The sequence below is a fragment of the Lonchura striata genome, chromosome 6, assembly GCF_046129695.1.
Source record: "Lonchura striata isolate bLonStr1 chromosome 6, bLonStr1.mat, whole genome shotgun sequence".
Classification (NCBI taxonomy): Eukaryota; Metazoa; Chordata; class Aves; order Passeriformes; family Estrildidae; genus Lonchura; species Lonchura striata.
Genome location: NC_134608.1, coordinates 25,113,749 through 25,140,177, shown reverse-complemented (window position 1 = coordinate 25,140,177; position 26,429 = coordinate 25,113,749). Strand labels below are relative to the sequence as shown.

The following is a 26,429-nucleotide window of genomic DNA, read 5'->3' as shown; positions in this document are numbered from 1 at the left end:
ACAATGAAAAGCATTACATTTTTTTATAGGGTCTGGCTTTTAATTGATACTGGATAAATTCTGCCAACCTGATGTTTATTCACCTTTTCATATCTCACATTCTGCCAACAGTCCTACAGAATACAAAATGTATCTAAGAATCTTTGACATTTGCTTTTCTTTTTCAGAGTAAGACACAGAAGAACTGATACAGCATTCAACCTCAAAGTACTCTGGAAGTTCTTAAAAAAGTAATATCCATTGCTTCAAGTAACTTACTTTCATATTGTTGTAAATTTAATAACTTGTTTTTAAATTATTGCAGAAAAAAATCTTTAAGGAAAATTCAGAGTATCTAGCATAAATATTTTCAGTACAATACTTAATCAGTCTGAACTTTTCTCTCTACATCTATATTTTCAAAACAACGTGGAATATAGACTTAGGACCTTAGTGCTCCTGATCTGCATGGGAATCAAATGTACATGACTGCAGTGCAGTGAAAGTTGAGCACATCACACTTTGAAACCAGGTTAAAGAATTGCTGCCAATAACAACAGGCAGATAACCTGGGTAGGTCACATTGAGCAGAAAATACATTTGACAAATGCAGCACAACTTAAGTTGAGTCTTAAATTTAGTTTGAAAAAACAGTTTGAAAGACAGAGCTTTTAAGACTGAAGCAATGCTCTAGTAAGCTTTGTACAACAGAAACTATTTCTTTAAAAAAGATGACTATGTGTAAGGCTTTAGTATCAGTTTGATTAAGAGATACAATAACAAAATTCAGGATATAATTATAGTTAGATGCATTACATTCACCACTGAGAATCCTACAATGAATGTAGGCAAGAGAAAAAATAAAAAACATACAGTAAATATTAAGGATCTTTTCCAGGCTAAATTATTCTAAACAAATCAAGCTTTTAATATTGGATTCTGTGTTGATTACAAATTTTAACTTAAAGTGTTCCTTTTAATTTGACAGGATTTTTTTCCACCATATTGCATTCAATTAAATAGTTAGGTGGAGGCAGACAATATCAGAACATGTAGATATTTAATAGTTTATAACCTTCCACTATTGTCTACAAAAAAGCAGAAAAACAGTTAAGTAAATTCTTTCTGACATGATATTTTTATAGGACTAGAACCTGCTGCCTAAGCCAAAACTCCTGTATCTAACCTTACAGATTTTTCAACCTATATGTATACTATGCTTAAAGACCCTTTCCAAAAATAATTTTAAATAAGTTCAAGCTAAAAATGTACACATTGCATATCAAAACAGCATTGATTTTTATTTGAGTAACAGGCACACACACATATTTGGTGCAGCAATAAATGTGTGCTGGCATGATGATGGCCCAAAAAAGAGGTGCAAAGATGTACACAAAAATGTGTACAACATAAAATAGATGAAAAAGAAACTCCAGCTTTTTCTTACCGTAAATATTCAACATGCACATCCCCCCTACTCAGAGATTAAGAGTATATATTACTCACAATCAACAAGAATGCAATACAAATCACATATCATGGAACATATTTAAGGTCTGACTCAATTCCAGACTTAGCTTGCAAACCTAATGATAAACTGAAGAAGATCTGACCAGCAAAGTGTTCTAGATTTTATTTATTGTGATTATTTTTTTATTATTTGACCCTGAATTTATGGCACAGATTAAGAAGTAGATGAACATCTCTCTTGGCAGACCAGAGAGACAGTAACAAACAACTATTTTCAGGCAGTTACGATATATGTAACATTTGGTAACATTTTCCTCATTAATATCTAAAAAAACTGAGGAGTTTGGGATTCTGGTTCCGGCAACTCTTTTTGGATTTATCATCTTTTAAAATCATTCTAGCAATGCTGGGATACTTGTCCACAGTTGGTATTCTGCAACACGAATAGAGTTGAAATTTTAACTGGTTGCAGTAATGCAAACTTGGTTTAATAATATCAAATATGTAAGATAATTGGAGGAAAGGAACAAAACCATGGAAGCTAAAGTGCAGTGAAACTAAAATCAGATTACTTTGCTGCTAACGAGGTCAATATATAGCTTGATTAGGATAAATTCCAGTCATTTCAAGGCTAACATCATATAAATAGCCATCTTTCAAATTGCAGCAAAACAAAAGCATTAATAAATTGACCAAACAACATAACCTTCTGACAGAATAGCTGAAATATTAACAATTTGTGAAGGGAGAAATTTCACCATGAGCTTTATCTTGTTAAGATGATTAAGATTTAAAAGAAAATCACCATTACACTTAATCACAGACTACAGAGAAGCAGAAATTATATTTTAAGTATCTGTGATCCATGAGGAAAACTAGGTGCTGTCAGCATGAGATACAGGAAAAGCTGTGTAGCATTTGAATGTGCAAAAAATGACAGGAAATTTTGGAGTAGGGACTTCATTTTCTCTCATTTCTGTATGCCTTACAGACAATTAATTCTCCCACGTAAGAGCCTTAGGATAGAAAAAAATTTTAAATGGATAATTTTGAGGAATAGTCAAGCAGACACTTTTTCTAAATAACCTCTGTGACTTAAAAAATTAACTTCAAATATTTTTGGAAAAGAAAGAAAATGTTAATTTCTGAAAAGCTAGCACAATTATATATTCAACTGCTGATATGCATCCCAAATTTTTAAAACTGTCAGAATGTACCTACTTCCAAGAAGTATCAGTGAAGCCACAAAACACAATGATCAAAGCCATTACTACTATAAAGACAGCAAAAAAGTAAGAGATATTCATTAAAAGGTTCTTCTTTAAATACAAAATTATAACCAGCTTAACTTTTCTTCATGTAAGCGATAGTACTGATGTACTGATAGTACTCATCTTGATGATGAGACAACAGAGTAAAGAAATTTGTAGTTCAGTTCCCATTAACATAGTCTAAGAAAATCATATGAACACAGACGAGCCTTGTGAGGAGTTCACCTACAGCATTGTTCAGTATAACTCATTTATAACACAGCAAAGAGTATCTGCAAGTAATAAAGCTCAGAAATAGGTGACTTCAGAAATGGAAAATTGCACACATCTGTCAATCTTTCATTATCGCAATATTCAGGGTATAGTAAAAGACAGTACATTTTATAAACTATGCAGACTTACACATATTTTTCCCTACTTTCCTTTGTACTGTATGAAAATACTCAACCCACCTTGTGCAGTATATGAAAACACACACTTAAGAAATCTTCTCTTACCCACCTATCAGCACCATAGCTCAAATGACTCCAGCTTTTTTTCCTTCATATACATAGTATTATTTTCCAAGCATGTGATTAAATTAATTAAGAATTAATATAGCAACTGCATTACTTTCATTTGCAGTAACTGTAATTCTTGTAAACACAATCTATTCGGCTACCCTCAAAGCACATAAGGCTGCATAATTTATGCTTTAACTAATGTGTAAATCATTATAGACACCTTTGTGGAAAGAAGCTATTCACATTGCTAGAGAAGTCAGTTATTAATTCCTTACCGTTTTTCAAATGTCACTTTTATCAGCTCTTACAGATACTTACCCACTGTTTTCTGCCGTACTATGCTCCTTGCCTTTTCTGTTCCTGGAGAGCCGGTGGTTGTAGCACTGCGCTGCCTCATGGGTGCCTGTCCAGGCTGGTCACGGCTCCAGCCTCTAGAAAAGGACTTATCAACAGAAGACTTTGGGAATTCATGCCCAACTCCTGCAAAAGTAAAATTGCAAATATATTCACTTTTATTCTGCTATCACCAGATGACTGTAGATGTGTTCTTTCAAAAAAATTTAAAGCTGGATGGAATAAATTAAGTTACCAAAGCAAACATGAGTTCCAAAGGTCAGCCAGCACTAACTCTGAGGGATACTCAAACTTTTTCAACAATGTTGGTACTATTAAAGTAATGTAATTTTCTTTTCTGAAAAAATGGGCATACACAGGTTGTAGTCTGATACTACATGTAACTTTTCCTTTGCTGCTCCTACCAGATGAGATACTCAAAGTCATACATTTCAAAACATTAATACTAGGGAGGTATGTTTCCAAATAATTTTGCCACATTCAGGAACATGAAATAAGGAGAACATAATTTTACACAAAATGCAAAAGCAAAAAAAAATTGGATGATGGACTCAGAGAACTTTGGAAATTGAGAGAAAATCCTATAGTAATATTAAGATGGAACTAATTCAGATTTGAAATTTAAATGGAAGTAAATAAAGCTCATATGAGGAGCTCTCAAAAACAGCTAGATGTAAAAAAAAAAAAAAACACAAACCTGAAGTAAGGAATATTTGCAATGTATTTCCTTATCCAGATTGAGCTCATTAATAATCCAAATTGACACAATTAACAATCATTAAAGGGCCTCTCCTTGGAAAAAGTGAGCTCTAGTCCAACACATTAATTATTACTAGCAATCAAACAGGGGCACATAAATTTGGCATAATTTGTATGATATCTATTAATTCTAAAGCTGGACTTGACTTTGCAACTCACATTTAGCAATGGAAGCTTTCTCTGAAACTCTGTCACTGAAGGTTAACACAAACTCTCCTCATGTTGCTCAGATGATTCAAAATGCTTTTTAAGCATATATTCAAACAACTGTACACATTCTTATCCTATACCAGACTGCTCTTTTTTTTTTCTTTTTTTTTTCTGTTTGGTTTTTTTGGGCTTTTTTTGGTTTTGTTTTGAGTTTTTCTTTTCTTCTTGTTTGTTTTGTTTAACTTGTGTTTTTTTAGTAAGAAAAAGAAGAAAGCTGTGTAGTATAGGAAAACAAAAAATGTATGGTCTGGAATGACCTCTCAAGGGCAACTACAGAGAGATGTATTTCTGCACAGTTATCACACAGCAGAAACCAAAACAAAATTATGAATAATGACTCTACTTAAGACAAGGCACAGAAGCATGTGAGATGTTTTTAGCAAAAAAAAAGCTTATAGCGACATCCTCTTTAAGAGAGGGAATCCACATAGGTTGCTTCTCACTCACAAGCCCTAAAATAGTACTAGGAAGCACCTTCCCTCAGGTTTGACTGAAGAGATAAAGAGTAGCCTAAAAAGAATATGTTTTTACATCTTTGTTACTTACACACCCTAAATATAATCCTGCATCTCACTATTAGATCACAATGCACTTTTTAAAGGAGAATATTATCATTATCCATGTTTTACAAAAGTGGAAATGGAGTAATTTCCAATAGTCACATGCAGAAAGTCTGTCTCCAAACTGAGAAAATAATCCAGGTTTTGCAACTTTCTAGCCAGGAGGACAAACTTCCTATGCCTTACCAATTCCAGAACTGCGCCATAGTAAGCAGCTACCTCCTCTCCCCAGAGGAGACTGTATGTCTTACAGGGTATTTTATGCATTTTTTAGAAATCAGTTTAAAACCAGGTAGTATTCATGGATTATTAAACTATACTTTCTCTTAAGTAATCCACAAGGTCTCATCGTAACCAAACCTGTATTCACAATGGGCTAGTGATCAATTAGCACCAAACAAAAACTATGCTAATTTTACATTTCATCCTTTAACATTTCAGGATCAATACTCCAATTGTGCTTGCAATGGCTTAGTTTTCACTAGCTGAGTAGTGTTTGTTATTTTCAAGAAGTTATGATTGGGACTCAACTATTTGATTGCTTTGATAAAAGGAGAAAGGCATAACCCACTATAGTGTAATATTTTAGATTAAATTCAATGCACTTTTAAGAACTACATTCCATATGTGCCTATTTGCAGAAATAACATGATCATGTTGTGGCAGTTCTAAAATCAGATTTACTTTCAAGAAACAGGGTTATTTCAGGTGATAGAGATGCCTAATTAGGTATACAAAAAAAAGACCAAAATTATCCTGTGCCCAACAGTGGTTCAAATTCAAATTATGTCCATACAGTGTTGTCTTACCTTTGCCTTTGTGTTTTTTCTGCTTCTGCTCACTTAATTTATCCAGTGGCAGGTCACTGAGGTCCAGGCTATACAGGTTTCTAGCTAATACTTTAGTAAGTGTCTCCATTGTCAGTGACCACTCAGTGGCCAGCTCTTCCCAGTATGTCAGTGATGACATTACTGACAGCAAGTCATCCCAAAGTTCTCGAGAAATGTACACATTTAGATTTGCTTTGATCCAAGCTACTATAAGAGTCTAAAAGAACAGAGAAAAGTTGCACTGTGAGCAGAAGCTGACAAAATTCAAATGTTACTGTTCCAAAGAAAACCTCACAGGAATTTCTGTGTAGTCCTCACCAATACATACAGATTTTTAATTATCAAATGTTAACACAGAGTTCTGACTTAGATACCGGAACAACTGGTTTGACCCATTATCTTGGGTATTCTTCTTTGTTCTGCTAAAGTAACTGGAGACTCTACAAATCCTGGTCACTGAGAACTCACCACAACAGCACTTTGCAGCTATTAACTTTGAAAGGATTTGCTACAGCTTTCTGTAAATAATTACAGAATTCTTTAAGAAATAAAGAAATCCATCAGTTAGTCATGGATAACACAAAAGATTTCATGCTGACTTGAGCTTATTTTGCTACGACAGCAGGATAAAACTGCACACACTGCCAGTTATCTTTGACACTGTAAAATTCTTGAATTTTACAGTGCCTGACATACTTTTGTCACGGTGTCAATAAAATACAAGACAGAAAGTAAAAAAATGTAACCAGCTCTTTGACCCGCACCATTCACATTAATTGGGTAACATACCAGTGATATGACAAACTAGCCAACAGTGGTTGCTATTATCCAATCTGTTAATGACAGGCTGAATTAATTAAAGTGAATTTATGTTTACTTGCCTGGAAAAGAGGGCCTGCAAGTCTTCCAGCTAAAGTGGAGTTTTTTCTTCCTTGATACTGCAAGAAAGTTTGGGGTGGTATTTTCAGCACAGATTCAGTTACCCTGAGCAGCACAAGTAGCATCTGCTCCCTGCAAAACAATATTAAACTTAAGAGTTACCATTTTGTTATACCTCTGTATATACCAAGGTATTTTTAAAGGTAATAACCAAGCCTTATTTGCTCAAACACATTCCAAAAATGTCACAATGATTACAAAGATCCTAATTTGGTTATTGCAAAAGAAATTGTTCCAATCTTTTTTCACACTTAAGAGTGAGTACTTCTTCCAAGGAATTCAACCGCTATCACCTTCAATGGCCTGAAATTCGAGGCAAAGTTTTAACTGTATTTTCAATCTGAGCTTTTTCTTTTTTCTATGAATTACAGGTTTTGGTAATTTTACATTATCATTAACATACTTCACCAGTTATTTTATGTGGCACAATCTTTGCCATTCTGGTCTAGAGTCACTTCTTTACATTGATGTGAAACTGGAAAACAAAATACCAATCTAGCAGAATCTGTTTACTATTATCACTCCCAGATTTCCCAGCGGCCAGCTAAGTTGGCTCCTCAGAAGAGGAGACAAGTTTCACATGACACGTAGTGCTAGCTTTACTTACCCAGAGCTCAGGACAGATTGAATGCAAGTCGAGTTAAAATGTAATAAATCAGACATTTGAAATCCCCTTGCTACTTCTTCCTTGTAATGGAGAATCGTGACAATATAGTACCTGATTACAGACTACTATTTAAAGGAGTGGGAAATAACAGAAATTCTTTTAAAGCAGGATCTCTTGTAACTGCTAGGCACCATAAGAACTGGAAAGGCATAACACAGTTACACAGTACACAGACTCCTGTATACAATTATACAATTACAGGTCAGGAACAACACACATCTGATTCTAATAATTATCCATGCTTGTCTGGTGCTTTTGTGTTTATTTTTATATAAGGCTGTGAAGCTTCATATGTTTCAATATTTTAACACTTTGATACATGAGCAAAATGCCCTGCAAAAAATCATCAGTAGCTCCTTAGTAACAGTCTGTATATCCCAGCTCAATCCTTTATGAACTGAGGTCTAAGCTGTCACAAATTAACTAGCAGCTTACAAGAAGCTTTAAGAAAGCAGTTAACTTCCTCTGTGCTAAGTTGGCTGTAGTGTTCAAGTTTGTGTATTTACTGATTTAGAGGAAATGGTTCATATAACCAATACCACTCTACAGGGTTTACTACCAAGTAAATTTTCAGATTTGTGTTGTGAACTAATAATCTAAGATAAAAGCACTGGCATTTTACCATGTCTTCTTGTCCATAGTCACTTGGACTACCATGTGGCGGTAGATATTGAGAACGCGTTTGCACATATCAGTGTGTTCATCCAGCAGAGCTTTAAATTCATTTGCAGGTTCAAGAAAAAATATATTTGAAGAATTTATTATAAAAACCTGTAAGCAGAAAAAAGAGGATGTGATGATCCTGAAACACTTTGATGTTTTCAGCAATTCAGTTGATACAAACAGGTAGAAAAAAATCTATAACAGAAAATCTTTATAAAAAAAGTTGCATATGCACACAGAAGTTCACATTTAAATATGTCAGTTTGAAGTAATGATTAAGCAACAATGAGACTGATCTTTTCCTCATATTTTTCTACAAAACCTATTTGTATATTTTTGCTCTCATAGACAAATGATTCAACAAACTTCTCAATATGATTAGTTTAATATGATGGACAAATATGTCCCAGTAAGAAGTCCACTGCACAAAAGTTCCATCTCTAAGCCAGGAACTGACTAGTACAATATATGGTAAACTGCTTGAAATAGTTCTGGTACATAGTGTGTGCCTCAGCACGACACAGCCTATATTATGTTCTGGGAAATTAAAGCATTCATCTCACTGGGATCAGTAAGGCTTACCAAAAGTAGGAAACTGGACATGTTCCCGAAAGTGACTGACTTCAGTGGGCAGTGAATTAGGGCCTTCATTTTTCATAATGAAAATTATGAAAAAATGTAGGCAAGGACACTGTAGGAGCTACAGAAGCAGTTACTGAAGTGTTAACAGATTTTTATGTAAGTTTAGAAAGCATTTGAATCTCAGACCTAGATTTTCAATTAATTTTCTACATGTACAGGAAGTCATTGATATTAAAGTTTTAACTTCCTCTACTGAAAGCTTTGGATTTTTAATAATTAAAAACTGTTAGTATGCACTTTTACATTCACTAGCCTCAACTAATGAACCTAACCTACTCTAAATGCCTAGAAATAAGTCTATGCAAGCATTAAATGGGAAAAAAACTCAAGACAGAAGTCTTGGATTATTGATTCACAGGGAAAATCAAACATGGTCCCAGGTCAGGAAATCTCTCAAACTGAGATATGGTACTGGGTTAGAATGATGTCTCGACTCTGTTTCAGGCTAAAAAAAAAAGATATTGGTAGTAAAATGAACCTTTGTCTAAAAAACTTCAACATGAATAATCTTCAAGACATTGTCAGATGTGTAAGCCTTAGTAGTATATTGCAAACAGACACAGATACTTTGTATTTCTTTTCTCAGTAACATTTCATATTCTGAAAAGTCGTTGAAAACAAAGATTATGAAGCATAAATTATTTTAATGCATTTGAAATTAAGTGATTTCAATTATAAAGTTTATTTATATGTGTAACAGTGTACAGCACAAAAGAAAACCCTATTTATAAAATTATCCAAGCTGTAGTAAAAATGAGTTTTATTTAGTTAACATGGTCACACTCAGTAGAAGTGCACACAGTAAAGTGGTAAATGCACATTATTTTATTTTGTTCAGAATCAATTTTCTGCTGAATATAAGAATATTATGGAGGCTAATCATATACCCACCTATATGAATGTATGTGCGCACACATATACATAAAATGCACACACTTGATAACCGTAAGAGCATTTCAAAGACCTTCAAATTACATCCTCCCAATTTTCCACAGCCTCACCTTCAGTGAAGCATTTTGCTAAACATTTCAAATTAACATGATTTCTACCCTGTCAAACTGCTTAGAAGCTGTTAAAAAACTTCTGTTACGGTACAACTGCTTTCCTTAATGATATCACCAGAGAGTTGTGGCACCTCATCAAACTTTTCAAACATGATGCACATTCAGAAAAAGATGAAAAAATATCCATGTGCACTTTATTAATCAGACTAGAAAAACGACAGGATTGGATGTTTTGGCTTTTGTGACCAACAACATGAAAGCAAAAAGCCTCTAAATATTCTCATAAAAAGCTTAATTATAATTATTTGAAGATGTTGTAGTAGCATGAGGATTATTTTTTCTCTAATATAATGCACAGAAGAATGCACGTTCTGATGCAAAATGAAAATATTTTCTTTTTTTATTGTGTCACCCAGCACAGGTCTGTACATTGTCCTACTTCAGGTCAAGAAAGATATAGTGAACCAGTGTAATTTGTCTAACATTTATCATCACATTTGTTGCATATAAAATAATTTTAAAATTTAGAGATGCTTTAGAGATGTATGGGATTCCCTGGCAGAAGTATTGCACTACATTCCACTCTTTACATGCTGATAATAAGAATTTTAGGTAATTTTAGATAGATAATTTAGATAAAATTAAATACCAAGTCTGTTTCATACCTGCAATACTGATTGCACTCCAGCTCGTACATTTTGCTCTTCAGTATCAATTTCAGATGTTTTATGCAAAGCCTCTTCATAACAGCCATTTCTTGTCCAGTTTGAATTTCTAACTCCATGACTGGAGTTCATCCCTTTTTCCTGAAAAATATTTTTTCTTACAATTCCACAGAGTTTTAGACAAGTATTTTGGCTTTATTTTAAAGGAAAAAGGATATAATAGGTACTTAATAATAAACAACAGTAGGCAAATGCACCTGAGACACAACAATATTTCATGAGGCTTGTAGCAATTATCTTGAAGTACCTGAATGAAGTAACTGTTTTTGTCATCCTTTTATTTGTAAATAATTTTTACACAGTTAATAGTTGGTATACTGTATAATTCACATCTTGAAAACAGTTCATAAAATTATATGAAATTTTAAATTGAACTAAGCACATTAAAAAACTACAGATAATGGATAAAATTGGTAGCTTGTCCATATAGTGTTTTACCATTGATTTTTCCCAATAAATGTTCTGACACCAAAAAAAACCACAAATAAACCAACAAGGAAACCACTTGTCTGTCTACTGGCAGATTAATGCACAAATATTAACTAATAATATTTTACCTCTTCTCTTTCTTTTCCTTTCTCTGATGAAGTATGGTCAACATTTTCATCAGAATCTACAGCTGTGCACTGCATTATTTCTTCAGGTTCTTTCATAAATAAAGGTTTGTCTTCTTGTTGAATCCATTCTTGATACACCTTCACCACCTTCCTCATGGCAGCTGCTTCACATATTGGCAACAGAAATGCCTGCAAGTAGAAAAAGAAAGAAACAAAATACTGTTACAATATTTGAAATAAGTTGGGCTCTATAATGTACAAGTTCTAAGAGATAAAGGTGGAAAAAAGACACCCACTGCTGGATCCCAGCATACAAACTATTGCCAAACCTAAATGTTTGCTCACTTTCTTCATATGTAAACTTAAAACATGAAAAAACTCCACATTTAAACAAAAAAGCTTATAAAGAAATACTTCAAAAGACATAAGAATCCATGTGGGCATATCTAGTTAGCACCTAGGCTGTTGAAATTAAGACCCAAACACGCATCAAAATATGTAAACTAATGAACAGAGGTTTCTAGTACAACATCTTCCATTCAGAGGATTTGGAAAAGTGGAATTAAACCAGCTTTCAATGACTAAGAAAAATTCAAGTGACACACAATACTGGTAGTGTTCTATCTTATTTTTAGCTAATTAAGATTTTACAAACAGTATCCTTAAAGCAAATTACTCCCTGAAAAGATTTCAGTATTATTGTAAAAATCATGCATTTGAGTTGGCGTGATGGCTGATCAGTGCCCTCTTCAGAAGCTTTTCTGTATTGGCTGTGTTGGTAACAAGTAGTCATAGACCAGAAACTTTTAACATGTCAGATTTTAACTAACTACAAATACACTTACCAAAGACCATGATGCCTAATTATATATTCAGAAGAACAAATAAACTACACTAAAACACAGTTTTACAGGGTATGTGCTGTGACTGCTGAAAACTAGTTGTTCATGTCTTTAAGGAGGGCCCACTTAACACGGGTAGTATGTTCACTCTTGGAAACAGAGATTTCATACCATTATCACAATAAAAAGAATTCAGCTGTGTATTACAGAATTAAACTGACAAGTTCAGTCATAAACTTCCTCATCAAGTCTAACATTCTTCTGCAAGTCCATATATGGTTTTTTGTACCCTCAAGTCTAAAATGCTTAAAAATTGTTCTCTACAGACAATCTTTCCACCACTCAGCATCACTGAAACCTCCTCTTGACAGGAGTAACTTAGTCTTCATGTCTTAGAAACATTACAAAGATGTGGTGTATTAAAATTAATTGACACTGAAAACTCCTAGCTAAATAATTATGTATATAAGATTTCATAATTGCACATGAAATCCAAATAATCCACATGAACTCACAGAGTGACTTGTAAAAAGAATGAAGAAAATTGCCTTCACTTCTTTTCCCTGTGGAGACAGTGAAAAGTAGCCCAATATAATTCATACTCTACATTCTCAGATTCTGTAAACCCTTGAGTGTCAACTGAATTTAGGGAACTCTGCTATGTCCTTCAGTAATGAGCTCCTCCAAACTCTTGAATACAAGGGATATGGATAAGCTTATGACATTTATTTGCCTCATTCAAGAATTTTTACTTCATCCAGATAAGTTTTTAAATGTTCAGCTTTCTGCTGTTTAAAGCAATTAATGCTGTGCATTTAACTTGAAACATAGTGTATGTTTCTTTACTACTATTCAGAAAACTCGTGTCATCTTTTGGTCTATAGCATGGGACATAAAGAAAGTTTATCTTACTCTGTTCTCCCAGACTGAACTCTAAGTTACTGTTAATGAAAACTCCATATTCGGGCATATGGTCTCAGTTTAAACTTGTTTTAATAGTTTCCAGTAGAGAAATACTATTCTCAGTATGCTCAGCTAACATTTCTGGTTGCAGTGAAGTCAGAAACAGAAGCTGCTACTTTTATAGCCATCTGTCCTACTCTTCTGATGAGCACTATCAAGGAAAGGACATTCAGATGCTTCTTAAACAGCTCTGTAACAGCTGCAGACTCCCACAGGAGGCTTATGTTAATATGGTTGGCTGTGATTTCTAATACATACAGTGTTGATGTATGAAAAGATTAAACATTCCCATCTATAGAGAAATGTGAAGTCCAAGTTAAATGTTGCTGAACTGGTTATTACAGATATAAAATTAAAAAAATAATGAACTAGTTGCATTTCAGAATGTTAGTTTCTTGATTTTTGAAGGTAGGATGACAGAAAAAACCTGTAACTTGGTATAATGTTCTGCTTAACAAGTGCTCTTGAAAGAAAATCATGACATAATGAAAATATACAATAAAATAATCAAGATTCCTGCATTCTAAAGAGAGTTTTTTACCTGTCGAAAAATCTCAGTTAGAAAATTAACATTGCTTCTTTTAGAAGAGAAGACTTTACGGACAATTTCAATATCAGTTAAATGCTCTTCATCAATACTGCAGAGGCTGGAAGAACTTGGTTCTCTCTCTGTTAGAGTACTTGTATTAGAATGAGATTGCTCCGGTTCTGCATTTCTATCCTGCTTATCAGTACTGTCATTTTTGCTGTCCTCCCTTGAAGCCATGCTAGCAGCTGCTCTCTGAGAAAAAATTTTAGATAATTCATTTTTAGTACAGCAATAAATCAATACAATTTAAGTATAATTTAAACAGCACAAAGAATTAAACAACAAACAAACAAATAAAAGAACTTAACTGCATTTCAAGGTTTCTAATGTCCAGTTGATTAAAAATACAAAATTTGAAAAAAGAAAGCAGCACTGCAGGTCCTTTCATACTGAATTAATAAACATACAATTTGTTTAGAAATTACTTTTTCAAAAAAACATTTCATTAATCGTAATTATTGGAGAAGAGCATAGTGCTGACATGACAATTAAAACAAAAACATGAAAACAAATATATTTTTGTGTATTTGGTTTTACCTGAATATTCTTTGGCACATTTTCACCCTCCATCCCAGGAATATGAGGTCCTGTATGTGGTTTTGGCTCAAGCCAGAAAGACACCAACCATCGAATGACAATAACACGAGCCTTAATGAAAGGTTCCTTTGTGCAATAGATTGCCTCATTGGTTTCAGCATCTTTCTTAACTATTACGTAGTGTGGCTTTGGTCTCATTTGTGGTATATCTGTGTGAAAATACAACATCTTAAAAATATGTGCAGAGAGAAAGATCTGCATAAGAAAGAAATCCTAGAACCATAACCAACACATGTGAACTTTTAGAGGTGTAGTTTTGTTGCATTCACTGTTGCACTACTCATTCCAAGATGCGCTGGAATGGATGCAACAGAGAAAATGTCAGGAACTGTAAGACATCAAAACACTTGACAACACTGTTGGTCCAAAAGACGTAAACTTATTTCTGCTATACAGAAACTTAAATTTTTTATCTGAAAGTGATTTCTATAGCCTTATGGTTTTGCTTACATTTTTTTCTATATAAGTAAACACATTTCATTATCTTCAGGTTCTTTCAAACTATGTTATATTCAATATTTAAAGATCAACTTCAGCAAACTCACTACTTCAAATTTTCATTGAAAACTACAAGGTTCCAAGTAGCAAAATAACTGTCAACTAGACTATGAGCTATACAAGAAGATGATTATCATATAAAACTAATATATTGAGAAATCTAATCATGGCTACAATGGGAGATATATAATTCCAAAATGCAAATGCAATAAACACAGCCCCTTCTGGCCCTGCAAAAGGTGAAAGACGAATAGAACAGAGAAACCCTGCTCCAAAGCCACATGAGCTTTGCAGCTTCACCTAGGGCCCCATTCGCTGTGGCTAATTTTGCAGGTCTTTGCTGACCGACCATAGGCATGTACATTTTCCTATGACTTAGCTGCAAGATGACTCTGAGGCAATAGCTTCTATACTGGCTTGCAGGGAATGTCATGAAGGATGCTCAGAGGCACATCAGCTGGCTGGAACTGCGATTGTTTGGGGACTGGAACTGACAACTCCATTTTTGCCATCCCATGATGATTCAGAACTGTTTAGCTTTTATGGTTCTCTATTGTGCTAGAGTCATTGGTACTCCTGAATCTGCTTCAGAACAAAACCATGACAGTACTTAGCTCCATGTGGAGGGAATGAACATATGTGGTAAAAGCACTACAAAGTTGGGGGACACATGGATAACATTTTTTAATTGTGCATTTTTCTGTGACTTAACATTGCAAAATGTCATTTCCAGCCCAAGACATGGTGCAGAATATTTCTGCATTACCATCATCAACCTGAAGCAGCAACAATACTTTCATGTGCAAATTACATTTCTCTGAAAGTGATATGCCAACCCACCATAGTCCTAATCTTATAAAGACAATTATGAGGTATACCCCAAAACAAGAAGAAGACAAATATTTGGGTGAGGATTGATTATGATATGTGCTGTCAGGACACTCTGATGCTAGAGTTTCAGTATCAAGATTTCCACCTAGTGACAGCAAAAAAACCCCAGGAAACCCAAAACAAAACAAACACAAAATAAACAAGAATCCAAAACAAAAAACCAACTAATAAAAAGAAAGAAACATGGAAAAATGATGGTCTTATCCATATACAGAGAGTGACAGATTAAACAGACAGTTATGTCAGCACTGCTTTAACTCTTCTGTAGCCTGCAGTACATGAGCAAGAGAGTTTTTCATGGTTTAACAAGCCAACCAGAAAGCAATTAAAGGATACTAATGATGAGACTCAAAGAAGATTTTAAAAAGTCATACTGAACAATATGAAGATATTCCCTGACTATCTTCCTAAAACAAAGTCAAGAGTTGTTTTAAAGGATCCTGTGTAACTTTGCCAGTTTATGACATTAGAATCCAAGAGGTACAAATCTGGACAGCAGTGAAGAAATAATCAACTACTGTCTTAGCAATTATATTATGACAGCCTTTTTAAGGCATCTAAAGTGTATCTGCCAGACCGTTGTAAAGATTTCCTAATTATCATTACAAATACACAAGATCCAGCACCTGCACTGAGAATATCCACACTGGCGTATCTCAGTGTCTTTTTAAAAGGCACATACAAAAGTAGTGACAGAGCCATCACAATGCTGCTAAACTGAGGAATATTTTCCTGTATAAATTTCAAAACTACATCCACACTTTTCAATGGAAGCATTATTTTTGGAGGGAAAAAACCATGATTCTTGAGTACCATCTACCTAAATACATAAGAAATGCACAGAATACTCTTTGACAAGTTTACAAATGGTTTATTTATTGCAAATAATAAAACCACAGTACATTGTTTTCATCTGTGGAAAGCAGCAGGTTAGTAAGAAAATTAAAAATTAAGGTATCTTAAACAAGCATGTGTAACAGTACAATCTGTGAAAAATGAAGCAAATGTCTGGTAGCACAGCATTTAAAGATGGAAAGGTCAGTTCTCTGGTATCTACTAGCATTCAGCAGAGCACAAAGGGTGCAATACTAGCAGTATTTTCAGAAGGACTAAACATGCAGTAAACATGTTTTTGCAGTACACAGTCTCCTCCTCGTTTCATGATAACCTCTCAGAACATCCTCTTTTTATAACTTGTTTCAACTGCATGATGCGCTGCAGTAGATTCTCAAATGTATCCTCCTTCCAGCTGCTTCGAGTATTTTCAAATTCTGTCCATCTTGGAAGAAGAAATCAAGGCTTCAGATGAGAACACAGACATAAAACCAAAGCAAAACAGAGCTTGTTAGATGGACTCACACAGCACAAGAGTAAATATTCCCTTCCCCCAGCTTTCTATTTTTTCTTTCCATTGTGTTTTGGGCTCTCCCCACCCCTGCCCTTCCCCGTCTGGGAACTTGATGTGAGCTGATCACAAAAAGAAAAGGAAGCTGAAGGTGGTAGAAGATATACATAGGGTAGAAATTGAACAGGCTAGCAAAAATACACTTGCACACCTGTAAGCTTTGACCATGCTTAATTTTTAAGACAATAAAGGGTTCATAGGAATAAAGAGCTTAAGACAGCTGTAGAAACAGCCCACATTACTGTTTCCCTGTAAATGAAGGAGACTATCTAAATGGCTTGGAGATGGCACAGAAAGTCACATTACCATGATGAAACAAGCAATGCTCCTGGAATATTACTGCCATATCTGTAGCTCTTACTAAACAACTTCTAACTCCATCTCAACAGATATTTAACAAAGATTTTACAAACAAAATAAACACTAAGGCAAAAAAAAAAAAAAACCAACAAAAAACCCCAAAACATAAAAAAGAAAAAAAAACTCTAAACAAAACCAAACCAAACTAAAAAAAAAAAAAACAAAAAAACACCTCGAAAAACAATCTCGTGGGCTTTTCTAATGCTGTATTCCTCTTCTAAGTCTGTAATACCAAAGCCAGAATTTGAAGGAGCCACAATACTTAGCCTTCTCGTAACTGGACTGCTTGGTGCTTGTTGCTGTAGGTAACATACTTATCAGGAAAGAAGGAAAGAAATCTCAGTCCAGTATACTGTCTCCAGTAAAGCTCTGTATCAATGCTGGCTTACTAAAACTACTGTTCTGATTTGTACCTCATGACTTCTCCTAAATTAAAGATCACGCCAGTAGCATGAGAACTGTTCTTAGTAGCAGGCTCAGTGCCCAAGTTTGCCCTGCTTTCTACCTCAAGGCTGTAAATTAAGAACAAGGACAGGATTATTTTCAAATAGGTTGGAAAGATGCATGCCAGAGAAGAACATCTGGAGAAAAAGTTACTCAACTTACCAATACTTATGTTGTTTTCATCACTGTATTGTTCCAAAAATCCTCATTATAGTTGCTCATTGTCTACAGTCTAAGGCAGTCACAATAATTCTTGGCATCTGTGCACATTTCTTCTTGCTTCCCATTGTCCTCTTCTTTACTAAGGCCTTGGAAGTTTCTTGTTTACCATTCACATAAAAACAGAGGACTACAGTAACACTTATATGGAAGACTCAATCAAGATCTTCACAGAAAGAGAAAAATAGCATTTCCATAATTCTTGTTCTGGAGCATCAAGCAACAGTAGTTTGCTGTCTCAGCACTGCTTACTGTCCCTCTTGTAGCTATTTTATCACAATCTCTTCAGCATCTGCACAATAATTCTTATTCTACTGTTACTTATGGCTGTATTTATACTGGTTCTTCTCCTGTAGATGAGAAAGTCCAGTGTTTGTCTTTCCCAAGAGAACACAGCTTTGCCACAACCATCTCTCAAATCTAAATAAATGTACACAGGCCAGAAGAAGCTAGGACCTTTTCAACAAGCTACCCCGACAGTCCAATTTTAGAATAATGAATTGTGTCTGGCGATCTTTACTCTGCAGAGTCCTTCTAAGGTGCTGCATCAACAGAGAAGAGGAATAGTGACTCAAGTGATGAAATGGTAACTCAAAGCCTGTGTACAATGAATTGCTTTGCAAAGAGGAGTCTTGGACTCTATTGGCCAATAACCAACATGTGCATACAAACCTGAGAGAACAAAATCAAGATTTGCAAACAACATTCTGGTTTAAAATTGGCTAAAACCTCTGAGTAAAACTCAGGTTTCCTTAGAAAACACTTAACATTCTACTCTCTTTATAGAAAGACACATTCTTGCACCTTCAGCTTTGAAGACTGTGCTAGTCTTCACTAGCTTCCTTTTCCCTACTGCAAGATCTTGATAAAATGCAGTTGGCAAAAAAGCCTAACTTTGCCTGTCAGAAATGTGAACAAGCACTGTATCATCCAAACACTGTGATTCTGTACAGATAAAACCAACATACCCAGAGAACAGCACACTAACACCTTTTATTTTGGCAGCAGTAGTTTCTCTTCAGAGCACAACTGAGATCAGCAATGGTTACATTAGAGAAAGGTTTTATAAGAATATTTAATTTACCTCAGACAGGTTAACAGAGCAAGACTGACTCTAATGAAAGGGTCAGAAGCTACCACAAAGAACTGAAAATCATAAACAGGAATCTTAACATGTCCTTTCATGACAAATACTTTGGAGAATGCCCTTCATGAGCAAAACTACTCAAGATAAAACTGCTTTGCTGTATCATCTTGTTAGAGTTAGAAAGCACAATTACCTGTCTCAAACATTGCTAAGGCCACAGAAGGGAGGAATTTTTGACAGGAAGGTGCTAATTTCAGGCCTGACAGAGGCAAGATCTGGTTAGCACATCCTGGTTATCACACTCCCTCTGTGACAGACTGCATGACAAGAAGCACTTGTTTATATGTATATCACTGGTCAAAGAAGTAACATCCCAAGTAATGGGACAGGCGGCATCTGTGGCCACCAATGGCCACCAAAGCTCCCCCAAAGTACACCTCTGTGGACACCTGGAACCTGGGCTGTCTAAAGGCAATACTGCTGTCCAGGTACTAGGACCTAGAGGGAGGTTAACAAAGCTTAGGAAGAGCGATGTATTGCTACTAGTGGATACAAAGAATGCAGAATTTAGGGGACATAAGAACATTTGGCAGAATATAAGAACTTATTATTAAAACCATCTCAGCAATTCTGATGAAATCAGTCCCAAATGGGTAAAAAGTCTCCTACCACAGGGGGAGATCTGCAACCATTGAATCACCAACCTAAGAAACCCACCATCCCAAAAGAAGAGAATGACTGAACAAGCAGACTAATTATCATACAATGCATTTAACCAATAGAAAATACTAATTAATAAGAGAATTATATTACTTGTAGCCAATAAGCAATAATTCCTTTGCTTCTAAAATGCATAAATACTGAAAAGATTTGATTGTCAACAGCAGACCTTGTGGACACAGCAGCCCTTTCAGCACAGAACTTACTTAATAACAGACGAACAAACCAGGACCTGCACCAAGCCCAGGGTGAAGAAGGCCCAGCAAGACACCGCTGGATCTACGGGTGGTGACCAGCTTCTGCTTCCACTCTTTCTCTCTCCTTTTCCCTCTCTCCCTCTCCCTCTGTCTTTTCTTTCCCCATGCAGTCAATGTTACAAAAAAAAGTCAGTACTGTTGAACGAGTATTTGGTCTTGCTGTCACCTTAATTTGGGCAGAGGCATCTCTCACAAATCTGATCATAACATTGCTACTAGATAAAATGTAATGATTTTTATCAGCTGTTTTAACACTTACCAAGTATAGGGTTATACAAGCTGGTCTCCTTACAGATGTTTGGGAAAATAGAAGGTAAGTAGTATTTCTTAAAATTTGAGAATAAAAATGAAAATCCCTTTTCCTGGTTTTCCTTGTTCTTCCATTCTAAACTCTTAACCTTAAAACAAGAATTTGGACAAAGTAAATATCTACAAGTTGAAGAAACAGGTAACTGATGAAATGTCCTCTTTTTAAGTTATTTCTTTGAAACAAAATCATATATATTTTAATAAATAATTTTAAAAAGACAAAACAGAAACTAGCTGGGAAATGTCAATGAAACCAAGACCACTCTCTTCCAAAATATTGTTTCAAAATAAACATGAAGACATAAAATACTGAAACCAACAGAAATACACTTGATTTTGCAGTCATCTTGCCAAGTCAAGGAGTATACCCAAGCTGACTGTTTTTAGTGAAACTGTTTTTATATTTCAAAATGTTTAATAAAAAAAGAGTAACGACCCATGCCATTCAAATTATTTCTTTGACAAATTCTTTTAAGACATATTGACTAACAAGTATCCATATAGTCATTATAATAGGTACTTGGATTCATTTGTGTAATTGGCAACATGAAACAAACGAATTTTTCAACCAAAAGCAGCAGAAGATACAACTTTGAAGTTGAGTTACGCAAATGTACCTTCATGGACCATGAGTGCTAAGCATTCCCCTTTATGAAATGTTTTCCTACATGGTAAGTAGTACCAAGCATGGTAAGTGCTCCTGAAGAAATACAACATGAAGTTTCCATCTTTGTTCCTGATAATCCATCTGCCTGCAGAGCTAGGTGATCTACCAAGTCTATCATAAATAATATAAAGAAAGACTCCCCTCTCTTTTTTTTTTTTTCCTTTCCCCTCTACTTCTCAATTTCTTACTCAAAGGATGAGATCATGGAATCATCAAACTTCAAAGGGAAGAACATGGTGTGTCTGAGTTGCACACCACACCATGGACTAAATACTCATTCAACTCTTCATTTTCTGCACACAGCTGATCCACTGGTTGAAGACAAAAGGACAGGGAAGGAAAGATGAAAATGAGAAGGGAGCTGAAATCAGTATTGCTAGAAGTGACTGACAAGTATTGTTTTGTCTCCATTTGCTGCAATCTGATGGAAGATCCTGTGGTAAAAGATCTAGGAATCTTCACACAGAAGACAAGGGAACAGGGAACATTTTTCTAAAAAATTTGCTTTTTACAAAAAAGAGAGTGGCAAGGAAGGACTCTTTAAAACATTTTTATATACATTTGCAGTGTTTCAAGTAAAAAACTTACTGTAAAGGACAAAGTGGTGTTAATCGTTTCACACTTGTTTGCTTGAAAATTATGGAACGTACCTGAATTACCATGTATTTCAAAAGTGCTTCTAAAAAATAGCTTGTTAAATCTTCTTGTCCTTTATCTCCTGATTGTGGAGGAACAAGTGGAGTGATTTCTTCTAGAGTAACTTGAGCTATTTAAAGAAAAATAGAAGTACATCTAACATTTAGATTATTTCTCCTCATGTGTAAATATCTACAAAGTTATGAGAGTAGAAATGCACTGCAGCAAGCAGAGACAGCCTTTAGACAGGTAAAACAGTCCACCCACAGATTAATGAAAATCAGGAAATTTTGCCATCTAAACCACCATGGAACTAATTTTTTACACATATAAAAAGCACAGCACACAGTAAGTAGGTTTTCTCTATGCACTTTTGGAACCTACCTGCGAAATCCAAATTTTTTAAAATTTCTTTTGGAATTTATGCAAACAATACAATATACTATACAATACAATAGTATAACACTTGCTCTACACAAATGCCAAATCTTTATTTCTATCTTTCACCATTTTCCTCTTTAGCAGTTAATCAGTTACATTTCCTTTAAGTTTTACTATCTGTATCCTTCTTTGCCTCAACAGCGAAGCTAGTTCAGAGTTGATTTTTTTCCAGTTCCTGTAGTTAGATGTTCACATGTCAATCTTTGCACTTTGAATTTCAGAAGATAACTCCAAAAAAGGGTTTAAGTAGGTAGCAAAATTTTACTTGCAGAGCTATCCTACCATGAAATTTGTCTGCTGTGTTCCAGCAAATTTCATTACTAGTCATGGAGACACTGCTCTCTTCTACAATCAATAAAATACTCAAATACTAAGAGAAGATGGAAAGAAGTACAACATTCAGGAGAAAAATGTTGAAGTTTTTAGTCCCATTTATGTGAATGCACAGTTTGCACTTACATTCAAAGACCCCATCCAATTGCAAATCATTAATAAATGAACTTCAAATCCCACTATTGTGAATAAATTGAGTTAGAAGGCACTTAATACTACAGTGTACAAAGGAAAAGCAGCCCTAAGAATCATCTTAAGGGAAAGATCATCCTCGCTCTATTGATTAGGGCCAAGATAATGATCTTATCATTAAAAAAACAAAAACAAACAAAAACCTCATCTCAGAATGCTCAAGCTTTTCCACTCATGCAAACCTTTAAGGCATCAAGTTTTGCAATTCACAAAGTCTGTTCCTTTTTGAAGATTCCAACTTGCAAGAATACCACAGCTTTAATTGCCTGGTCGTACACATTAGCCTAACAACCATGCATTCTCTTGAAGGCCACGCCATCTTTGCACAGCCTGCTCCCTGGACTATGAACAAAGCCAGTGCAAGTGTTCAACACAAGCAGAATTCACTTGTGCAAGTTTGCAGTAGATGCAGGATCCTCTTGCAATTTTTAAGAATTATACACAACTGGTCAGTTTATTTTCACTCCTATGCATTAAGCTACAGTAACCTACTTGGAAGGAAAAACCCCAACAACAACAAAAAACATCTGATTCTGAAAAACAACAAAAAAGACAGAAATTGCTACAGAAGACAACCTGACAAGCTGCTAAGAAACTCAATTCAGCTCCATTATCTCCCTGGGTATGTATGTCAGTTACTTCAACTTGCCTTGTCTGTGACAAGATTTGAATTACATCAAGAATTGAGTAATATTACTGAATTACTTACTTTCTTGGACATTAAGGGGAGGATTAATGAGATTATCTAGTGTTCGGGGGCCATATTCAGATTGTGGTGATGAAAATCCAGGAATCAAGCAAGAAAACATCCATAATTGTTCTCTACTACAGTTATTTTGAAGTGCTTGCAGCCACAAAAGAAAGAGACGCACACCCTCTCGACGTATCTTAAAGGAAAAAACATGGAATAAGTTATCTTGTGCCAGAACAAACAAAAAAGCATTTTCATTTGTCCTGGAGGAAGAAGGAGAAGGGGAGAGATAAAAAAAAAAATGAGGACAGACAATATGACCCCCAGCAATCAGCAGAGCAAAACTAACACATCTGCTGCTCCTGATGAAATGCAAGGACAAGCCTGGCACCTTCACTGCTGTTTGCCTCAAAGAATTTCTCACAGTGGTTTCTGTGAAAGAAGAGGAACAAAACCAACACATCGAATCACTTGCTTGACTACACCACTGCAAGATGCCACATAAGTTTTTCAGATAATACAAAGACCAACAAAAAATTTCTAAATATATTCATTAACTGTAACAATAGAGTGAGCGAGCTTTCTGCACCAGAAGGACCAATTCTACCTTCTTCCATTTCTCCTTCAAAAAAGGTAATAGAGTCCTAGAGCACTCCCTTCCCAGCTCTCATACTGGAGAATTTTGGTACCAGAGAAGCCTGCAGGTGGTTTACAAAGGAGTGGTGCAGCTGTTTTGTCCCAACTATTTAAAGTACTCTACCCACCAGCAGGCCTCCCTGACATACATAATCTTCCACTTCCAAGGTAGCCTGAGCCCCAAAATCACCTTCCTTGCCCTAACAATGAACAGTAATGCTTACTACTTTGTTAATGCAAAATCCTTTAAACTGCTGGCGACACTACATAAACACATTCCTACTGTGAGTAGCTTTACTGAGATAAAGCTGATGATTTGAAGTCATTCTTTTAGGACACACAAGTCAAGATCTAGTTCTCTTTCCTGGGTTTTTACTGTAAAATTTTGCCCTTATGTTCTTATTTGTACTTTTAAGTATTGTAGACAAAATTGCATGCAACTTTTTGCAGTACCTTTAATGAATTTCCAGTGTGAAGAAGCTTCTTTAAAATTAACCCTAAAAAAAAAAAAAAATTGTTTGCTTTTGTTATTTCTATATTAAGTAAAATGTCAGAGTTCTCGGTCAGACTTGATAACCACTTTTAAACAAGTCCTTGGCAATCTCCAATTTAATCTTGGTGACCTTGATACCTTCAAGCAACTGACTCAATGCCAGAAGGAAAAAAAAAAATCAAATATCACCTCTCATAGCCTACTCATAGAATATTTTTCCCCAAAGATTTTGAAATGTGTACATTAAAAATAAATCAAGTCAACACAATGCATAAAAATCTGCATTTACTAGTTACAAATACCACACGTCAGTTTTGAAATGCATTACTAAAAGAAAGAAAATATGGAAAAAAATATTTAAAACTCCAAAGTTTTCACCTGTCCTTTTTTTTTTTTTTTCAGCCACTCTTCTATTTCTATATTCCCAGATATGAATCTATACAAAAGAGTATTCATTACAGTAGCGGGGCTTTTTGTCTGTTTCTTTTATTTTCCTTCACCTAGCTTGGAAATTTCTCTAGACCAAGTTTAAGCCACTTAAGCTTTAAGGAAAGAGGGAGGGGGAGAGGGAGGGGGAGAGGGAGAGGGAGGGGGAGAGGGAGGGGGAGAGGGAGGGGGAGAGGGAGGGGGAGAGGGAGAGAAAATCAACTTACCAATACTATGAAATTGCCACCTCTGATGAATCCTTTCAGGAAGGAGCTGTAAAATTTTCTATAAAAAAAAAAAAAAGAGCCCAAGGATGTTTGTTGCAGATACCATTCTTGAAAGACTAAACAGCCCTTTCACAAAGGCCACAGATCAGAAGCTGAAATTTCCCACAATGCTTTCTTTAGAAGCATTGTTGTCCTTTCAAGGTGACCCATTCATAATGTTAAGAAGCCCAAAGGCTCTGACAGCCCGTCTGTAAGTCCTGCACTGGAAACTTCAGATGTTACTGCAGGTCATCTGGCTCCGCTAGCTCTCTCACACACACTGCTGCTTACAGCATAGGGAATGGAATAGGACCAGTGTCTGTCTCAGTTGCTCTGGTTCACAACAGATTGCATTAAGTTATTTCACCTTTCTTATGATTTCAGTTAGGATGTTCAGCTGTCAACTTGCCTCTGTGGCACAAGCAAACATGTGCTTCAGCCTTCTCAACAGAGGGGTAATGAACTGTAGGAAAACAGTGAAGACAAGACCTCTACAAATAGAATGGTCGTCTCCAGAAACAAGAAGCAAGTTAGTTACTCCAAATCTGCCATGTAAGACTTGCAACATTTACACTAAGAGGCCTTTGCAACTTGTAAATAACCTGATTTTTCCTGGCTGTGGCCCACCAGCACACTGTGCAACTGCTTCCAAAGCACAGATCACCTAATATTCCTTTATGCAGGAACTACTGAACAAATGAACTAGCTCTCTTTCACATCCACGAACACAACTCACCAATAAATAAATAACAACTGAATTTGCATACAACCATGTAATAAGCATTGATCAGCTTTTAGTCTTGCACATTTTTATGAAACACAATCCTTATTCTATAATTAGAAGCCTCCATCAAAAAGGAAAGACAAAAACTTGACATTCTAAGCTATTTCTAAACTATAGTATCTGCTTATAAGCATTCTGATTTTATTAAATTATTTCATTAGTGTCTAATTCATCTTAATTAAGTCAAGATATGCTTTTGGAAAGAATATTGTGAAATGCAATTTTCAAATAATGAATATTTTTTAAAAGGATCTATAAAAAAGAATTCTGCAGTAGCAATCTATTATGAGAAAAATCAGAGATAACATGCAATCCAAAGGTCAAAAATATCATGACTAAACAGAGATCACCTTTCTACAAATTTCAATGTGTATAACATATGATGGTGAAATACCACTACCAAAGAGCAATCAACTATCAAGAGACACAAAAACATCTTTTTCCACTTTAGACATCTTCTTGCAAAACTGCAAGTCAAACTTTTATTTTTAAAACAAAACACAAATTCAGCTCTATGCAAAAGTAAGACGGAATGCAGTTAAATGCAAAA

The 26,429-nt window shown here is 35.2% G+C and overlaps 1 protein-coding gene across 10 annotated transcripts in view; it reads right to left on the bottom strand.

The window, feature by feature from the left end:
- RALGAPA1 (Ral GTPase activating protein catalytic subunit alpha 1) overlaps positions 1-26,429 on the bottom strand; it is a 131,221-nt gene that overhangs the window by 92,687 nt on the left and 12,105 nt on the right. For all 10 annotated transcript variants that reach the window (XR_002466544.3, XM_021542694.3, XM_021542697.3 and 7 more), the window contains exons 4-16: positions 25,057-25,114; positions 24,364-24,407; positions 23,293-23,470; positions 21,632-21,747; positions 20,265-20,403; positions 14,065-14,273; positions 13,480-13,719; positions 11,134-11,322; positions 10,517-10,657; positions 8,165-8,313; positions 6,818-6,947; positions 5,916-6,153; positions 3,542-3,703 (exon numbers count right to left, since the gene is read on the bottom strand). Coding sequence is in view for 9 of the 10 variants with exons in the window: in XM_021542694.3 (XP_021398369.1) it covers positions 3,542-3,703; positions 5,916-6,153; positions 6,818-6,947; positions 8,165-8,313; positions 10,517-10,657; positions 11,134-11,322; positions 13,480-13,719; positions 14,065-14,273; positions 20,265-20,403; positions 21,632-21,747; positions 23,293-23,470; positions 24,364-24,407; positions 25,057-25,114 (1,993 nt within the window). In the remaining variant the exon portion in view is untranslated. The remainder of the gene's footprint in view (positions 1-3,541; positions 3,704-5,915; positions 6,154-6,817; positions 6,948-8,164; positions 8,314-10,516; positions 10,658-11,133; positions 11,323-13,479; positions 13,720-14,064; positions 14,274-20,264; positions 20,404-21,631; positions 21,748-23,292; positions 23,471-24,363; positions 24,408-25,056; positions 25,115-26,429) is intronic.